Source organism: Littorina saxatilis, unplaced genomic scaffold, assembly GCF_037325665.1.
Source record: "Littorina saxatilis isolate snail1 unplaced genomic scaffold, US_GU_Lsax_2.0 scaffold_444, whole genome shotgun sequence".
In the NCBI taxonomy this organism is placed as follows: Eukaryota; Metazoa; Mollusca; class Gastropoda; order Littorinimorpha; family Littorinidae; genus Littorina; species Littorina saxatilis.
Window position 1 is genome coordinate 81,594 of NW_027125803.1, and position 19,936 is coordinate 101,529.

The 19,936-nt window shown below is 41.8% G+C and overlaps 2 protein-coding genes across 5 annotated transcripts in view; both read left to right on the top strand.

The window, feature by feature from the left end:
* LOC138954267 (uncharacterized) overlaps positions 1–15,043 on the top strand; it is a 55,079-nt gene extending 40,036 nt beyond the window's left edge. For 2 of the 4 annotated variants that reach the window (XM_070326147.1, XM_070326148.1), the window contains exons 2-5: positions 4,850–4,919; positions 6,220–6,342; positions 12,255–12,389; positions 13,635–15,043. In XM_070326147.1, coding sequence (XP_070182248.1) covers positions 4,869–4,919; positions 6,220–6,342; positions 12,255–12,389; positions 13,635–14,276 — 951 coding nt within the window. In that variant the 5' untranslated portion in view covers positions 4,850–4,868 and the 3' untranslated portion in view covers positions 14,277–15,043. The remainder of the gene's footprint in view (positions 1–4,849; positions 4,920–6,219; positions 6,343–12,254; positions 12,390–13,634) is intronic. The other 2 variants (XM_070326149.1, XM_070326150.1) reach the window with 1 other exon arrangement.
* A 103-nt stretch (positions 15,044–15,146) lies between these two features.
* LOC138954266 (uncharacterized) lies at positions 15,147–19,241 on the top strand. Its single transcript, XM_070326146.1, has 4 exons — positions 15,147–15,694; positions 16,212–16,727; positions 17,386–17,753; positions 18,360–19,241. The coding sequence occupies exons 1-4, from the start codon at positions 15,588–15,590 to the stop codon at positions 18,785–18,787; spliced, it is 1,419 nt and encodes a 472-aa protein (XP_070182247.1). The 5' UTR covers positions 15,147–15,587; the 3' UTR covers positions 18,788–19,241.
* The last annotated feature ends 695 nt before the right edge of the window (positions 19,242–19,936 follow it).

Here is a 19,936-nt window from a genome sequence, read left to right on the forward strand (position 1 = left end):
ATATCAAAGTACTGGCCTGGCTTGAAGAAGTGCGATATGTTGGTGTGTTTTGCAAAAAAGCATGCACTACCCTGGCCGCCTAAACATGAATGTTTGTCTCTCTGACGTCACTTGGCTTAAAGAAGAGAAATCCAATGTTCAATCAATACATAAACAAATAACATCAGACAATGAACAGAAAAGAGCTTACATTCTCCACACAAATAACATCAGACAATGAACAGAAAATAGCTTACATTCTCCACACAAATAACATCAGACAATGAACAGAAAATAGCTTACATTCTCCACACAAATAACATCAGACAATGAACAGAAAATAGCTTACATTCTCCACACAAATAACATCAGACAATGAACAGAAAATAGCTTACATTCTCCACACAAATAAAATCAGACAATGAACAGAAAAGAGCTTACATTCTCCACACAAATAACATCAGACAATGAACAGAAAAGAGCTTACATTCTCCACACAAATAACATCAGACAATGAAAAGAAAAGAGCTTACATTCTCCACACAAATAACATCAGACAATGAAAAGAAAAGAGCTTACATTCTCCACACAAATAACATCAGACAATGAACAGAAAAGAGCTTACATTTGCAGCCAAGTGGCGTACCCCGTCTCTTTGTGTGTGTTATCTCCTGCCCGACCCAGTTGCCTCCCCTGTCTCTAACTATTCCCTGTGTGAGTGTGTGTTAGTTACTTTGGGTTTACCCTTAAATATTGCCCTTTGTGCCAAGTAACCCCTAACTTAAACTGGTGAGAAGAAGCAGCAGAGTAACCTCTAACCATCAGTGCCAAATCAATCAATCAATCAATATGAGTCTTATATCGCGCGTATTCCGTGGGTACAGTTCTTAGCGCAGGGATTTAAAAAAAAATGCAATTTATTCAAGGCGCAGGGATTTATTTATGCCGTGTGAGATGGAATTTGTTTACACAATATATCACGCATTCACATCGGCCAGCAGATCGCAGCCATTTCGGCGCATATCCTACTTTTCACGGCCTATTATTCCAAGTCACACGGGTATTTTGGTGGACATTTTTATCTATGCCTATACAATTTTACCAGGAAAGACCCTTTTGTCAATCGTGGGATCTTTAACGTGCACACCCCAATGTAGTGTACACGAAGGGACCTCGATTTTTCGTCTCATCCGAAAGACTAGCACTTGAATCCACCACCAAGGTTAGGAAAGGGGTGAGAAAATTGCTAACGCCCTGACCCAGGGTCTAACTCGCAACCTCTCGCTTCCGAGCGCAAGTGCGTTACCACTCGGCCACCCAGTCCTCAAATGAGTGACTAAATAATACCTGGTTGTCGTTGTGCACTGTATTTATTGTTGTAAACCGGTCGAAGAAGTGTGTTTACTATCGTAGAGTAGACTCTTAACCGGATTCATTTCTAATCTTAGATGTAGGTGGTAGGATCCCATAACTTTCCCCGTTTAGCTTGTATTTGAGTATTATTTATCAGCTTTGTAACTGCTTGTAATAAGCCTTATTCTGTGTGTGATACAGACAGGGCTCTCTGCATCTTTAACGATCCCTATCATTGGGCAGGAATTTTAAGTACAACACCCCCCGTTGGCTTAGACCGGGTAGCCTCCCTATTGTCTTACCACCACAGGGAGTCGGTGTGACCACTGTTTTTAAAAGGGTGAACATTAGGCTAGATCAAAAAACGCGATTAGTGACACTGAGCAAGCTGTGTGGTGCTCCTATTGTGTTGTTGCCGTGAACGTGTCGAAGCTCTGCCCAAATTTGTCGTGAACCGGTCTAGCTGTGTAGTTTTGCGCGAAGTTTGTAAGCGGTCGACTTGTGGTTTTAAATTCCGAGACCTGTGCTCTTTGTGTTTCGCGACTTAGGCGTCAGCAGCATATTTTGTGTTTACGTTTCAAGTGTGCCCACGTTTCACCAGTTCATAAAAAGGGAAAAAAAGATACATGTAGTAATTATCGTCCAATCTCCCTCCTGAGCTGTGTTGGCAAAACACTAGAGAAATGTATACAAATTCATGTCTTTGACTACTTAACACAAAACAATATCATTACAGAGTCGCAGTCCGGTTTCATCCCTGGAGACTCAACTGTTTACCAGCTTCTTACAATATACAATGACATATGCAAATCACTCGATAATAGAATAACTACCCAAGCAATCTTCTTTGATATATCCAAAGCATTCGATAGAGTTTGGCACCGGGGCTTATTGCATAAACTCGAAGCCGTTGGAATTAATGGGCCATTATTAAACTGGTTTACAGACTACCTAACAGATCGAAAGCAAGCAGTTGTATTAAAAGGCAGTAAATCAACTTATCTTCCAGTAGTAGCGGGAGTTCCTCAAGGATCAGTGCTTGGACCTTTGCTTTTCCTAATTTATGTAAACGACATTGTACGTGACATAGAATCTACGATTAAGCTTTTTGCTGACGACACTAGCATGTACTTGTCTTTAGCCAATCACAACATCCGTGCCGAAATTTTAAACTCAGATCTTGAAAAAATTGTAAATTGGGCAGAAACATGGAAGGTAGCATTTAACCATGCAAAAACTGAATTGGTGAACTTTTGTACACAAAGAACCCCTGATATCGCAGATCTAAACTTTGGCAATACCATCCTTGAAAGTTCCCAAAATCACAAACACTTAGGAATAATAATAATACAAAACAACTGTAAATAGGATGAACATATAAAATCTCTTGTTGCAAAGTGCAGAACTCTCGTAGCTTGCTTGCGTACATACAAATATAGACTGAGTCGAAAATCATTGGAAATTATGTTTAAATCCTTCATTCTACCACACTTTGATTATTGCGACATAATATGGGACAATTGTAGCAAAACCCTAACAGATGAACTCGAAAAGTTAAACCTAGATGCAATACGAACAATCATCGGAGCTGTCCGCGGAACCAGTCACTTTAAGCTTTACGGAGAATCTGGACTCCAATCATTATCTGAAAGGCGTAACCGTCATAAACTAACAATGTTCCATAAAATTATTCACGACAAGACCCCCCCATACCTACAAGCAGCACTCCCACCTCTCGTAGCAGCCAACAACCCCTACCACAGACGCCGCCCCTTAGAACGAAGTATACCCCCACATCGAACAGAAACGTACAAAACATCCTTTTTTCCTTCGACAACAGTACTCTGGAACCAACTACCTGAACAAATACAGTTAACTGACTCCCTCGGGGAATTTAAACATTACTTAACAAAAGACGACACACAAATTCCCGTTTACTTCTACAGTGGCAGTCGACAAACACAAATAATCCACACAAAAATGAGACTTAATATTAGTGATCTAAAGAAAGACTTAGTTGAGCGACACCTTGCGGAAAACAGCGTATGCGACCGTGGTGATGGAACAGAAACTGCAACACACTTCTTACTAGAATGCCGTTTACACTTAGCTGCAAGAAACAACACAATCAACAAACTAACCAACAACCTCATACATACAGATATTCTACTTCATGGAATTTATTGGACAGTCCGGCCGTTTCGAACAGATAAACATGTAAAGTGAAAGCAAAATCGACACGTCTACTCGTCTCTCTCTCTCTCTCTCTCTCTCTCTCTCTTCTCTCTCTCTCTCTCTCTCTCTCTCCCTCTTTCTCTCTCTCTCTCTCACTCTCCCCCTCTCTCCCCCTCCCTCCCTCCCTCTGTCCCTCCCTATCTCTTACTCGCAAACACCATAAATATTATATATGTATTCCTAAACGGATTTTTGTTTTGATGTACAATTTTCATTCAATCTTCTTTTCATGTTTGCAAGCTTTTCATTTAAACTGTACAATAGCCGCCATTTATATTATATGTAATTTTCTAGAAATAGTGAACACCACTATAAGCATTATGCTTGTTGTTGTTTACTCAATATGCGTTTTTTGTAAATAATGCACAAACGTTAAATAAAACAGTTTAAACCAGAAAAAAAAGAAGAAAAAAAAAGAAAAAAAAGTGTGCTCACTGAGGAGAATCTTGCTTTCTTTGCACTGCTTTCTGGTTGCTACCAGAATGTATAGTTTATATTTCTGGTTTACACCAGAAATTTTGGTCTTACATATATATATTGTTTCTGGTTTGCACCAGAAAGACATATTATGTTTCTGGTTCTATTATTGTTTCTAGCTGATTCTGGTACTGGTAATTTCCAGGATTCATAATTTCTAGTTCTGGTTTATATTAGAGTTCTGTTCATTGTTTCCAATTTATAACTTGTAGCATTGTTTCTGGTTGCTACAAGATGTAGCTAAACTGTTTTGGAACATTTCTGATTTAGATAAGCTACATGAGTGGTTATTCTTAGTTACATTTTGCTTTAATAAAAGATAAGTTAAAGCAACCTCTGTCTTCGGTGTCTTAATTGTATGCTCGTCTGCCTGTGCTATATATTCTTGTCCTTCCACCCGACCTTCCCACACATTCTCCACACAAATAACATCAGACAATGAACAGAAAAGAGCTTACATTCTCCACACAAATAACATCAGACAATGAACAGAAAAGAGCTTACATTCTCCACACAAATAACATCAGACAATGAACAGAAAAGAGCTTACATTCTCCACACAAATAACATCAGACAATGAACAGAAAAGAGCTTACATTCTCCACACAAAAAAGGCTCTGGAGAAGGAAGGAACAACAACAACAACAACAACGTATTGTGACACGTGTTGTTCCCCAACTGAACAATTCCTTCCCGTCATTTCATTCACACTTTTTCTGCCTGAATTTTCGTCGATTGTTATAAAACAAATTGGTATCCTTCGTTTTTGTCAGATTAATTTTGTAACGTGGTGTTGATGTTTCAGGTGAGACAGGACGAGAACAATGGCGAGCCAGCAGTCAGGTAGCGGGGCCATTCCGAAGACATCACGACAGGTAGGCGGCTGTCACCGTCTTGTATTGTCCAAAGTGTTTCACATTGATTTGTTTTGTCGATCACTGTGTCTTTTGCATACTGATTTGTTGTGCATAGCATTGTATTGTACTGTCCAAATTATATTGTACTGTCCAGATTATATTGTACTCTCCAAATTATATTGTAATGTCCAAATTATATTGTACTGTCCAATTTATATTGTATTGTCCATTTTTTGTATTGTCCATTGCATTGTGTTGTCTATTGCATTGTATATTATTGTATTATAAATAGCATTGTATTGTCCATAGCATTGTATTGTTTATAACTGTCATTATATTGTCCATAACATTGTGTTGTCTCTAGCATTGTAGTGTCCATAACATTGTATTGCCCATAGCATTGTGTTGTCTATAGCATTGTATTGTCCATTACTGTCATTGTATTGTCCATAACATTGTGTTGTCTTTAGCATTGCAGTGTTCATAGCATTGTGTTGTCCATAGCATCGTGTTGTCCATAGCATTGTATTGTCCATATCATTGTGTTGTCCATAGCATTGTGTTGTCCATAGCATCGTGTTGTCCATAGCATTGTATTGTCCATATCATTGTGTTGTCCATAACATTGTGTTGTCCATAGCATTGTATTGTCTATAGCATTGTATTGTTCATAGCATTGTATTGTCCATAGAATTGTGTTGTCCATAACATTGTGTTGTCCATGTTTGGTGGCTTGTATTGCCAGCTATTACCAGCTTTTGTGTTGGTCCGAGGGGACCATATCGTCTTTTGTTTCATCTTGATCTTGGGCCGACGGCTGCGGTTGATAAAAATTGTAAGGCTGCGGTTGATAATAATGTAACAAAAGGCGATATTTATGCTCCTCAAGGACCAACACAAAATGCAAATAATACTGAATGCAATGTAACTTGGACGTATGTGTTGTCGTTTACGTTTGCTAAGTGTAGTACGGACTGGTCAGTTTTTTTTTATTGGTTCCAGAGTCATTATTGCATAATTTCGTAGAGCTTATTTCAATAAGGCTCCAGTTCTTACCACAACTAGGCACCCGTTTGTTTCTCTCTCTCTGTTCAACAACACAGAAACTGCATGTGTATGCACAATATTTTTGTTTTCTTTTTCTGGAGAGATCTCTTCTTTCATGGTCTCTTCTTTCGTGGTCTCTTCTTTCATGGTCTCTCAGTTGTGGAAATGATTATGAGGCCTGTCAGTTTGCTGTCCGAGTGCCCTGAACAGTGTAGACATAGGGCACGTACATTCTCACAACACCAGAGGACACTCCCATTGTACTTTCCAGGCGTGCTGCCAGTGCCACAAACGATCACGGTGCATCAGGCAAGGGGGGTGTGACTGCCGTGCGAACTGCACCAACTCTACCAACTGTGCTGCTAAACGCTGTTCGAATCGCGCCGTTGATCTGGTACGTCTTGGGTAGCGGTGATATCTCTCTCTCTCTCTCTCTCTCTCTCTCTCTCTCTCTCTCTCTCTCTCTCTCTCTCTCTCTCTCTCTCTCTCTCTCTCTCTCTCTCTCTCTCTCTCTCTCTCTCTCTCTCTCTCTCTCTCTCTCTCTCTCTCTCTCTCTCTCTCTCGCTCTCTCTCGCTCTCTCTCTCTCTCTCTCTCTCTCTCTCTCTCTCTCTCTCTCTCTCTCTCTCTCTCTCTCTCTCTCTCTCTCTCTCATGACAATCGCAACAGCCAAGTTGATGGTTAAGTGTTTGAAACCCGGCCACCTGCTTGATAAACAGAAGAGATGTTCCGATCTCCCGGGTCATTTTATTAGCATACCTGCTTGCCCCCCCCCCCCGCCCTTTTGTGGCACACAACCAAGTAAAAACGGTGAAGATCCTGAAATATATGTCGGTGGATTATGAACATGAAAATACCAAGTATGCATCACACGAAATAGAGTATAAGTATATGGCCGACGGAACATACGGCCAAGCACATACAATCCTCTTCGTGCAAAACCACGAGTGTACGTGGGCGTTTCAGCCCACAAACGCACAGGAAAATAAAATAATGTTTGAACATTATTTTCTGACTACCATGTGAGGAAACACGTTCACATACTAGTGCATAACAATAATATAATAGGCTACACGAGTCACACTATCTAAAACAAAGCTATGACAGAAGTGACGGTAATATCATGCATAATACATATATATCGTCAGTGGCCTTCGAAGACCTCGTATCTTCAAAATCATAGTTCTGAGATAATGAGTGTTTTAAAAATCAAATTCCTCTTCACCAGATCAAAACGTGTAGATACGAGGTTTTCACTTTTTTGTTTTGAACTTTTTTGTTTTGAATTTAAGGAACAATTACGAGGATTTTCAACAGACTCGCAGGGATTCAAACAGACAATACGAGGTTTTCCCGCTAATGTCGCTAATGTCTCAACACCCAACGGCAATATGAGGTTTTTAAAATCAGGGGAAAAAGACCTTTGCAAAAAGCTTTACAAACTTTTCACAGATGATAGGAAAAAAATCAAGGGACGGAACCATGCAAAAATCCGAAAATCGGGAAAATGTAAGTTACGAGGTCTTCGAAGGGGAACATGTCAATACGTCCCAATACCATTACGTCCCAGTACCATTACGTCCCAGTACCATTACGTCCCAGTACCATTACGTCCCAGTACCATTGCGTCCCAGTACCATTGTGTCCCAATACCATTGGGTCCCAGTACCATTGCGTCCCAGTACCATTACGTCCCAATACAATTACGTGCCATTGCGTCCCCGTACCATTAGGTCCCAATACTAGTGAATTTAATTTCTGAGATGTTACTGTAGCAGTGTAGCGACACGTTTTGTAATAAAAGAGCGTTTTGTAATAAATTTATTACAAATCGTGTTCGGATTACACAATTTTTATTACAAAACGCGTTCAACACGATTTGTAATAAAAATTGTGTCGGTACATAGCAGTATTTCACAAATAAAAATAAAATAAAAAGATGTGTACCGGTTAGTCGAGATGAGGTGAAGTGGACAAAAATATCGTCCTTGTCCGATTGAAACCTCGTAAATCGATTTTGAGCGTTTCGAGAAAAACACAAAAAACGTCTTTAAAAAATAACTTGTCATCAAAATAAGCCAATTTTTTCTGCACATGATCTACGAACACAAACAAATTACTGTGTGTAATTAAATAGTGTTGGTCACAATTAAAACGCACGATATTCAACAAAATTGCAAGATACGAGTTTTTCTTTTTTAAAACCCGACCAAACTTGAAGACTTACAAGGTTTTATAACATAGCCAAAGAACAAAAAAGACAAAAACAATGTATTATACGCAGTAAACACACAATCGTTCTTTTGTCACAATGTTCATTTGTTTTTTGATTGTACAAACCGATGTATAATCATACTTGTGTAAAATGTCCTTGCAGTCTCCTTGCAACCTTGTCAATTAACACACAAACAAAACCAAGTGTAAACTGAAGCTTATCAGTACATAACATTCTTTGCTTGCAGGAAAGCGTAAACATCCATACAGGAGCCTTTTTGTATGCACAGAAAACAGAGTATTCCTTGAAAACAATGAGATATCTTAGTTTGAGTGCAATTGTCATCTAAATGTCCTTGAACAGCTAGTAGTTATGCAGGATGACCACTCATGAGAATGCAGAGCTTAACGACCATTGGGTAGACCATGTGTATTGGTATGAATCTACTGGAAAAACCTCCTTGACATGCTGAAGATGCTGCCACTTTATGTCTTTGATGGTCAGCCGTACTCAGTAGAGCTGGGGGATGATATTGGGCTCACCATGTGCTCTTCTTCTTCTTTGTGAAAAAGGCCGCCACTCCTCAGAATAGATGAGCTTGTAGCGACAAGTACCGTCAGGCAGGTACTTCGGACTGCGAATATCCACCAATTATGGATCCCCAGAAGTGTCTGAGATCAAGAAAGTCCTTGAAGAATGTGTGGGCTACCTGGACAACTTTGTAAGGTTGCCTTTTTCTTGCAGAGGTGATGACTTCCACGTATTCGGCAGGCCAGACTATCTGCCTTCTCCTTAGTTTGTTTTTGATAGTTGGGTGTACAGAGTCTACTTTCATCCAGGTATGACCTTTCTCAGGAAACTTTTGGAAAACGACTTTTCCTTGACTGACTGCAAAGTAAAGATGGGCGTTTCCCAAGACTATTAAACTGCGGTTCTGGTACCCACAGCCGTCATTGTAGATAATGATTGCCTTGGTTGTTTCGCCAACTGTTGCTTTTGACTTATCTTTTTTGACTCATCCTAAAAGTAGCAAGTAACCTCTGTGTCACTCAAGTTGTACAATGTGAAGACAGTAGTGGCAGCACAGCTTGGCCTTGAAGTATTTGTCATTTGCTTATATACATAGGGCCAACAAGTCGACCTGCAGATACATGGTGAAAACTTGGACATCACCATTCTCTTTAGCAACCCTCTTGTCAATGTTCTGTTATTTGCAAGCTTCGTCTTTGCGTTGAATGTGCATCTGGTACACATGCTATGGGATGTTTCCGTACTTGGATTCACAGCAAACGTTGCATTCATAGTTTTTGGGGTTGGTGAATCACAATGTTTGGTTTGCTTCACTACTTCCATTACTCCTGGAAGATAGTGATTTTGTTTCCAAGCGAAATCTGCACCATCAATTGACTCCTGCTCGCTCATGCGGAGCTTGCACCAGACAGAGCAAACATGACTCCTAATGCAAACAAGTCGAGCAGATACAGTTTTTGTCATGCTTTACAGTTGTTGGGTCAATGCAGTCCACATGAAACTGACCATGATAATGGACACAGTACACCCACGAAACACAATCAGAGTCCATACCAACAGTGATGTCATCTATGATAAGTTCCGTTTCGAAATTCCATGGTATAGAACTTTTATTCAGGCACACACAGCACATCAACCTAAGATCTTCAAGCGAAGAGAATTGGCTTTCAGGTGTGAAGGACCCACTTCCAGACATGACGGACTGCATTCAGACACTATAACACAACTTCAGTACGTGACATATGCATACCTGTACATCTTCAGCTAACAAATAAGATCAGAAGTTCAGGACTGAACTGTTACATAGTTAAGAGATATTTCAGAATACTTTAACTGCTTAATCTCTCTTTGTAGTTATGCTTTTGTACTTAGCAAAGGAAAATACTAACAAAAAAATCATTTGAACAATAACTGATGTCGTAGAGTGTCATTTTACTACACAATACGTAATGTGGGCACTTCTAGCTTCATTAATGACTCTAATATTTAATTTTACCTAAACTCTGAACGTACGGACATGTTACCGTAACCTTGTATCTAACGGAAACAGTTCATTTACCGCCGTGTTTAGATATTAGAAAACTTGCAAGTCGACATACGAGGTTTGCATCGGCCAAAACTGAAAAACACACGAACAAAAAAAAGCTCGTAACTCAAGTTACGTGTAATTTTGGTTCGCGGTTTTGCCAAAATGATATACGAGGTATTTTTATACCCATTTTTAACTGACTTCCAGCGATCTTAGGCTTTCACCACAATAACCAAAAAATAGAGAAAAAATCGTAGATTATATTGATGTAAAAAAGTAGATTTCGCAAAAAATCGAGTTACGAGGTTTTAATCGGACAAGGACGATATAAATAAATAAATAAATAAATAACTGTTTGTTCATGGGAGAAAAGAAATCCTTCACGATATAATCAGAAACTGTAAAGGATATTGCATGTCAGTTTGTTTGTTTTGAGGCGCTCCTTGCTTTCCTTACAGGTTTTCTGAGGTAACCATGTTCTTTCTTTTAAAATGAACTGAAGCACGCTAACCTAAACCGAAGTGTAAAATTAATAATTATATGCTTTAGCGGTGCTCGACACAAAGAAAAATACCGAAACAGTGCAGTACACCGCTTTGTATTCCACTGTATGTAATCGAGCATGGCATGACTGTAGGCTTATTTACTGAGTAGACGATATTTAAACCCGTTTCTGAGAAAAGCTAGACTGACTGTCCAGTCATCGAACCTTCAGCACATAGACACCGAGACACACAGATAGCGAAACCCATACACGCACAAATGTAGACACAGACACCTACATACATACGTACATAACACACACACACACATACACACACACACACACACACACACACACACACACACACAAACACACAAACACACACACGCGCGCGCGCGCAAGAATATACATACATGCACAATCAGTGACATAGACTAGTTCTACACGGGACGATGTTTCAATAACAAATCATTTCATTTTTCTTCCTGTTTAATGACTGAACAAACACAACCGTATCTTTAAAAATCAACAACTGCATATTCTGGTAAAATCCTGGTTCGTATGTACATGTTTAACATTTAACATAATTATTACTCTGCAACCCTCCTGCGATCAAAATTCCTTTTGGATTCATAAATCGAAGACACTTGAATTAAATATTATTGGGCGAGAAACTGTTATGTTACTTTACATAAACAGGTACTGTAAGTAACACACGCCTAAACAAAAAAAGGAACATTATAAAGGCCTTCAACTAGCTGTTCTTCTTTTCTTCTCCACGATCATCATCATTATCATCATCTCCACAATCATCATCATTATCATCATCTCGTCGTCGTCATCATCATCATCATCAACATCAACAACAACAACCAACAACAACAACAACAACAACAACATTTTTTTTTTTTTACAAAACACAATAGAAAAGAGAAAAAAATAAATGTGTCAAGTAAGTGCATATACAGGCTTCAACATTATTGCTACGTAAATTTATGCAATCTTGAAGCTTGAAATTACTCGGATAATATAAGGTAAGATACTCCGTACTTATAAAATCCACTGTTCATTTTCATCCTTTCGCTGACCTACTCTGTCGTACAATATCCATGCCACACACACACACAGACACAGACACAGACACACACACACACACACACACACACACACACACACACACACACACACACACACACACACACACACACACAAGCATTGCTCAAGTAACACTTGTGTTGGGACGTAATGGTACGGGGACGTAATGGGATTCCTTTATGGGACGTATCGAGATGCAATTTTCTTGGGACCTATCGACACGCAATTTTGTTGGGACGCAATGGTACGGGACGCAATGGCACTGGGACCCAATGGTATTGGGACCCAATGGGATTGCTTAATGGGACGCAATGAGACGGCATTTTTTTGGGACGCAATGGTACTGGGACACAATGGTACTGGGACGTATTGGCATGACCCCCTTCGAAGGCCACTGACGATATTATGAACAGCGCTATGACAGAGGTGACGTTAATATTCTGCACACCACACAGGGACCGGCTGTGGAATGTGCTCCGCCGTGCAGTACCTCTGGGTCACCGGGGAACCAGGCTGCCTCTCCCGCCCCGCCCTTGATGGCAAGATCACAGGAATCAGAGGACCAAGTGTTGAGGTTGTCAGACCATGAGGTAAAGTCATGTCAGAACAAGTCGCGTAAGGCGAAAATACAACATTTAGTCAAGTAGCTGTCGAACTCACAGAATGAAACTGAACGGAACGCAACGCAGCAAGACCGTATACTCGTAGCGTCGTCACTCCACCGCCCGTGGCAAAGGCAGTGCCCGTGGAATTGACAAGAAGAGCGGGGTATTCGTTGTGCTGAGAAGGATAGCACGCTTTTCTGTACCTCTCTTCGTTTTAACTTTCTGAGCGTGTTTTTAATCCAAACATATCATATCTATATGTTTTTGGAATCAGGAACCGACAAGGAATAAGATGAAAGTGTTTTTAAATTGATTTCGAAAAAAAATTGATAATAATGTTTATATATTTAATTTTCAGAGCTTGTTTTTAATCCGAATATAACATATTTATATGTTTTTGGAATCAGCAAATGATGGAAAATAAGATAAACGTAAATTTGGATCGTTTTATAAATTTTTATTTTTTTTTACAATTTTCAGATTTTTAATGACCAAAGTCATAAATTAATTTTTAAGCCACCAAGCTGAAATGCAATACCGAAGTCCGGGCTTCGTCGAAGATTACTTGACCAAAATTTCAACCAATTTGGTTGAAAAATGAGGGCGTGACAGTGCCGACTCAACTTTCACGAAAAGCCGGATATGACGTCATCAAAGACATTTATCAAACAAATGAAAAAATTGTTCGGGGATTTCATACCCAGGAACTCTCATGTCAAATTTCATAAAGATCGGTCCAGTAGTTTAGTCTGAATCGCTCTACACACACACACAGACACACGCACATACACCACGACCCTCGTCTCGATTCCCCCCTCGATGTTAAAACATTTAGTCATAACTTGACTAAATGTAAAAACAACAACACCAAACCCTCATATTCTAAGACTTGAAATTATGTTTGAAATGAATAAGGTGCATTATCATTTGTTTTTGTGTTGTTGTTGTTGTTGTTGTTGTTGTTGTTGTTGTTGTTGTTGTTGTTGTTGTTGTTGTTGTTGTTGTTGTTGTTGTTGTTGTTATAGATTTTTCTGTGTTGTTTTCTTCTTTTTCAATTTTCACCATGCATCAACTTTGTTCAAACAATGATCCGGTCAAATACTGTGTGAACCACCAACGAGACATAAGTCCCTATTTGGTGTCTGTATTGTCACCGTCTTCATAGTTGACGTAGGTTGTGAATGGTACTAGAAGTGAGCAGGCAGTACACCATCATGTCTTTGATTCCAGAGAGAGTTTCTCAACGCCTGGTTCCCTCACCTTGAGAGCGAATCATACATAATCCCCCCGGCTCACATGGACACTGTGCAAGAGAGAATGGCATATATCGGAGAAGGTGAGCAAATCCAGGTACTGAAAACACAGCAACAAATAGACAGAGATGATAGTAGAGAGGTCAGGGACACTGTCCGCATAGACAGAGTGCTGAAAAATGTCCACCACTGCATGAATCAGATAAAGAACAAAGCCGCAAGGGAAAAAGAAATTATGGTAATTCTGACCCAAGCTAAATTTGTTGTATATGGTGCTGATACCCAAAGCATATATACTGGTGCAGCCGCCAGGAACACGAACAGCGTCAAAGCAGAGCCGTTGAACCTGAAGGAGGACTTTGTTGACCTGCTCGTCGTACATCGCGAGCGTGGGATAATGATGGCGGCAATCATACCTCAGACAGAAGACGACCCCCTTGCAGTTCAAGAAGAACTAAAGAAGGCCGCTGCCTACCTGAAGCAAGCCAGAGATGTTGTGAGGCGCTCTGTTCTGGGTGACCTGGTAACACAGCCAGCCCTCCACCAGGCCATTGTCCTGCCCGACACAACGAGACGCTGTCTGGAGGAGGTGCTGCTAAACATGAGCGATGTAAGTTAACTCTTGACCTACACTCGCTCACACACGCAAAAACAGACGAACGCAGGAGAGAAGTAGAGAGAGAGAGAAAAAGAGAGAGAGAGAGAGAGAGAGAGAGAGAGAGAGAGAGAGAGAGAGAGAGAGAGAGAGAGAGAGAGAGAGAGAGAGAGAGATTTGTTCACCAACGTAAAGTAAGGGCCAGTTCATAGCGCTAGGCTTTTTGTCCACACACTGTATGCAGTGTCCGTCCGTATGTCCGAACAAAAAACTTAACGTTAAGATTATCTGGGATGATTTTGAAGCTAGACCTTTAAACATTTGCAGACTTCTGGTATTTAATAATCTTCCGATTTGACCCCGATTTGATTGACCTTCGTCAAATGTTGGGGTCACAGCGGGGTCATGCTCATCAACTTTTTAAGTTTAGTTTCTTTCAGATATTTGGGTAACAAAGCCTCCATATTTCACACAATTGTAGGTGTTATTAATCAGCAGACATGACCAAAATGTAGCTTGTTTCGAAAATGTTCACAGTAATAGCATGGACATGTTTGCTGGACAAGATGATCACCACTGAACATATCTGGAATATTACAGGTCACACTTTTGATCAAGTTTTTGTTCGATTATTGTGATGCCAACGTTCTCTTGAACATTTAATTTATGAAGCTGAAAGAGGATTTTTTATTATTTTTTTATTAGAGTTAAGTCTTAAAATGTGGGTTAACTTACAGAGGTTATGAACAAAAACAAAAAAAAGGTCATATTGGGGGAGGTCAGGCATAAAAGGGGGTGGTTGTATAAGAAGGGAGGGACTCTTGTGGGAGTGGTGGTGGCGGGAGTCTTCCATGGGGGAGGGGGGATCCTAAAAGGGGGGGGGGGGGGGGGGGGTGTTACATTGTTGTGGGACAAGACGAAGGCGAGTCGAAAAAGCATTTGATTTGCTTTTTATTTTTTACTGGAGCTCTAAGAACAATGACCTTGAATAGTAGACATCATTTTTTTGTCGCGAAAACGACGTCACTTGTACTTTACGTAGCCTAATGCGCGTCACCGCAAACGGGAAACTCTTTTCCGAAAAGATGGTTTGCTTTTGTCCAGAAAGTTGTCTTTTAGGCTGGTAAACACTAAAGCAGGAACGAAGAGATTTCCAACTCAGGTAGGCCTACGGTTACACTGTCTTTGTGTGCATCGTGTATTAAACCACCCCTTGTGCCATTTCCCGCATTGTTTACAGTCCGTGTGTGTTGACCTCAGTTACAGGAGTTGCAGGAAGGCCTCAGCGTCGAGTCAAGTCGGAATGTCAGCAAAGTGTGTCTTTGTGAGGACGATATGGCTGACCAGACAAGGCTCGACGCGTGGTGGAGGGCAAGCTTGGAACGGAATGAGGGCGGGGACCCTGCCATGGATGCAGCTACCTACACACAGTTGGTTGCCAGGTACTGTTGCATAGCTGTATCATATCGGTGAAGCGTACGCACGCACGTTTGTTATTACTTGACCTAACGTCATCTATCTTTCTTTCTCCTGACCCCCCCCCCCCCCCCACCCCCCGACCCCCCTCTCTCTCTCTCCCTCTCTCTCTCCCTCTCTCTCGCCCTCTCGCCCTCTCTCTCTCTCTCTCTCTCTCTCTCTCTCTCTCTCTCTCTCTCTCTCTCTCTCTCTCTCTCTCTCTCTCTCTCTCTCTCTCTCTTGTTTCTTGTTACGAATTCTCTCTTTTGATCTCGCACTGTCTATGCCTGTTTGTGTTTTTGTGTGGATGTTTTTTTGTTCGTGGTCTTTGTGGTGATTGTTTGACTTGCTTTGATTTGTTTATTGCTTTGATTGATATGCATGCATGCATGTGTGTGTGTGTGTGTGTGTGTGTGTGTGTGTGTGTGTGTGTGTGTGTGTGTGTGTGTGTGTGTGTGTGTGTGTGATATACCTAATAATGTGTGAATGTGTATGATGACACAGATTCTCCATACCACTGACAACGGTTGAGCTATTCCTCAGCAGAGAGCCTAGACTACAGCTGTGGACCCAGGGCCATCTTGTTCACGCTGTTGGAATGGAGCATGGTCGACCCATGTCTTGCATAGCTCTGTTCCCGCAGCAGTTTCAAGTCTTGGAGGAGCCGCCAGACGACGACGATGTCGACGTGAGGATCCTCTGGGGCCCGACGGGCACTTCAAAAAGCGTAGTCTTGATATTGAAGGGACATTTTCTGCTGAGGAAGGGCTGCGGCACCGTCTTCGTTCTTCAGACGAGTAGAGATGGCGCTGCTGCTGCTTACCTTGTGGGTCATCAGGTGAGAGAGACTGCCGGACAGGGAGCCGGCAGCGTGCAGCTCGTCAACATGGCGGAGGTACTGGACGAGGATGTTGACTGGACAGAGGAAGGCAAGAAGACAGTGCAGGCCTGGGTGGAGGAGCTGTGTCAACACGCACAGACACACGGACGCGTGCACATCCTGGCCGATGAGGCTGAGTGGTAAGAATGACACTGAATCTAACACTGCCTCCTGTCACTCTTGTGTTGGCCGGTGTGGTCGTGTTTGTTGGAAGGAAGTCTGATAATTCACAAATGTTATTATATTCACACCTGTTCTACAACAAGGTCATTCCTGGGCTTTTGGTCGAGACAATCGGAAGATTTATGTAGAAGTAATGGCTCTTTATTTTCAAGTTTGAATAATAGACCATGGCATGTTTATTCGATGTAGAATGTGAATTCAGCAACTGTCACTGCGGTGTGTACTGATCAGTGATGTTATAAATCTGTCCGATCAGGCGCCACCCTTTCTTTGTCTGCCATTGGAAAAACTTGGTCAAGGTAATGAAGAGTGGAGCGAAATAACGTCATTCTGTTTATGTCATTATTAATCATTACGTCATTTCATTTCAGGTTCACTGTGATTCTTATCCTGAACAGCAATCTTTGTGACTTCCTTTTTGCCAGGCGTTTTTGTTTTGTTTTGTCATTTTCGTAATTCCAGGTGTAATCAGGCACTGACACACCTGTCCGTTCTGTTACTGTGACGTCATCACGAAGATCTACACTGCGTTAAAACAACTGAGTTTTGTGAGAACTATAACACACCTGTCTGTTCTGTTTCTACACACTGACACACCTGTCTGTTCTGTTACAGTGACGTCATCGCAGAGATCTACCGGGCGTTAAAACAACGACACGTCCGGTTCACCTTGTGGGCAGCAGGTGTTAAGCTAGATGTACCTGCCGACATGGAGCGTTACGTCCGCAAACTGACGCAGCCCCTGAGAAGCCCACCTGCTGTGGTGAGAGAGGTGGAGCAGGCTGACGATATGAAGGAAGGAACGGTCCCGGCCTACACCAGGCCGCCAGTGTCCGCACCGTGCGACGGCCCACCTGTCCTGACGGTTGGTCACTATCATGATGAGTACCGCGGTGACAGACAGGGACATGAGGGTGACTATCCATCGCAGTGTGCACGGTGCGGGGAGCTGGTGGCAGACATGCTGCGAGATCTTCGTGTCGGTCAGTACACCTCTGTCTGTCTGTCTGTCTGTCTGTCTGTCTGTCTGTTTGTCTGTCCGCCTGTCTGTCTTTCTCTTTGTCTGTCTGTCTGTCTGTATGTCCGCCTGTCTGTCTGTCTGTCTGTCTGTCTCTCTCTCTCTCTCTCTCTCTCTCTCTCTCTCTCTCTCTCTCTGTCTCTCTCTCTCTCTCTCGCAATGCAGTGTCAGTCAGGTCGGTGTACAACATTTCGATGACGTCATTAAACTTACAAGAAATATTAATATTTGCGTCATTAACTGTGACGTTTTTACATAATATCGTCACAAGTCTACCAATGTGAGGTGTGGAACCCCAAATAATTTAAAATTGTTTTTCCTATTTTCAGGTGGTTGTGGTGCTGCTGGTGTAGTTGTCTCTGTTCACGTGTTGCTGCAGCCGGTGTTGGTGCGGAAGTTAGACATGGGTCGTCGTTGTTGTTTGTGTCGTGGTTGTTGTTGATGGTGATGGTGGTGTCGTCTTCGTCGTTGCTGTTGTTGTTGTTGGTGTTGTTGTTGTAGTTGTTGCAGTCGGCGTGGATGTATATTACACAACGACGATGTGATGTTGACGGTGTGTGTGATGTTTCAGGTTGCGATGACAACGCTCCCCACGGGCAGGGCGGCCTCACCTACAGCGACGTCTTTGTGCTGGGTGGCATGGACTGTGACACAGACACACCGGATGATGACGAATTGTCACCAGCACCCTTCATCCGGGGCCTCGAGTCACGCGGCGTCCCCACCCGTAAGGTGGATCATAACGACACAGCGGCCGTTAGACAACTGGCTGAAATGACATCGGGTCCCACACAGAGAGCGGCAGGTAGGGGTCGAGACGAGGCGGTGACGGTGGCCAATGAGAACACAGTATGGGGCTTGGAGAGACACGTCGTCGTCTACCTGGAGTATGATTATGCTGACACTACCGGCCGCCTGAGATCCATGTCGCGGTCCACGGCCCAGGTGATCTGGGTGAAGGATATTAGAGACATAGACAGCGACAGCGACACTGAGTGACACCCACATCTCGTCACCACCACCACCACCACCACCTGTCTCAACTACACATCCCGCAACGTCCAACGATGTCTAACAACAACAACAACAACAACAACAACAACAACAACAACAACAACAACAACAACAACAACAACAACAACCGTTGAACTGAAATTCAGCATTTTATTGACTCCATTTACTGAAACTCAGCAATACCTGTCCTTACAACCTGCCGCTTTCTGACAACTACGACGACAACATCATCCTCTACCACGACATCCACCACCATCCAACATCATCACCACCGACACCGACAACAACAACCCGAGTGACATTTTTATCGTTTTAAAATACGGAAAGAAAAATCTCTCAACACATCGCTTGTTGTTCACTGACAAGCGCATGATTTCATAATTAGCGTCATCAAGAAATGACGTCACGGACAGACAGTAAAGCTGCCGTGTGCTGACAAAACCGAGTAAGTCCATTTTTTTCAAAAATGATATTTTTTGTTCATCAAAGCTTAGAAATTAAGGCGCACCTTATGTGTAAATTGTGACTTTGTGAAATAAATAGATAAGGAGATATAGAAAAGTAAGTCCACACCTTAAAAACTGTTTAAAGTACATCTGCCATGTGCTGACAAAACCGAGTAAGTCCATTTTTTCCCAAAAATGATATCTTTTTGTTCATCAAAACTAAGAAATCAAGAAGCAGCCTGTGTGTAAATTTTGACTTTGTAAAATAAATAGATAAGGAGATATAGAAAAGTAAGTCCACAACTTCAAACATTTCTCCAAAAAAATTACATGTCAATTTGCTGGTAAAACCAAGTAAGTCCATCCACCAATCACAAGAACCTTTATGACGCTATAACCAATCAGAATGCAATGTTTTTGCCAGTATGACGTCAAAGTCAATCCGAATATTCTTGCGGCATTTTACTTGTTAGTAGGGGTGCTAGTTTTGGTGCAAGCATGGCTGCTAAAGAAGAAGTGTTGTCAAGATAAATGACAAAACAGTGAAAATAACGTTAACATTACGAATTTGCACAAGATGGAGAGAGAGAGAGAGAGAGAGAGAGAGAGAGAGAGAGAGAGAGAGAGAGAGAGAGAGAGAGAGAGAGAGAGAGAGAGAGAGAGAGACTAAACAGGGAGATAGTGAGAG

Bases quoted from the DNA above. Each gene is read 5' to 3' on its own strand.
- LOC138954266 (XM_070326146.1), top strand. From the start codon at position 15,588: ATGGCTGACCAGACAAGGCTCGACGCGTGGTGGAGGGCAAGCTTGGAA. The intron at 15,695-16,211 runs GTACTGTTGCAT...ATGATGACACAG, and splicing joins TACACACAGTTGGTTGCCAG to ATTCTCCATACCACTGACAA. The intron at 16,728-17,385 runs GTAAGAATGACA...GTTCTGTTACAG, and splicing joins CTGGCCGATGAGGCTGAGTG to TGACGTCATCGCAGAGATCT.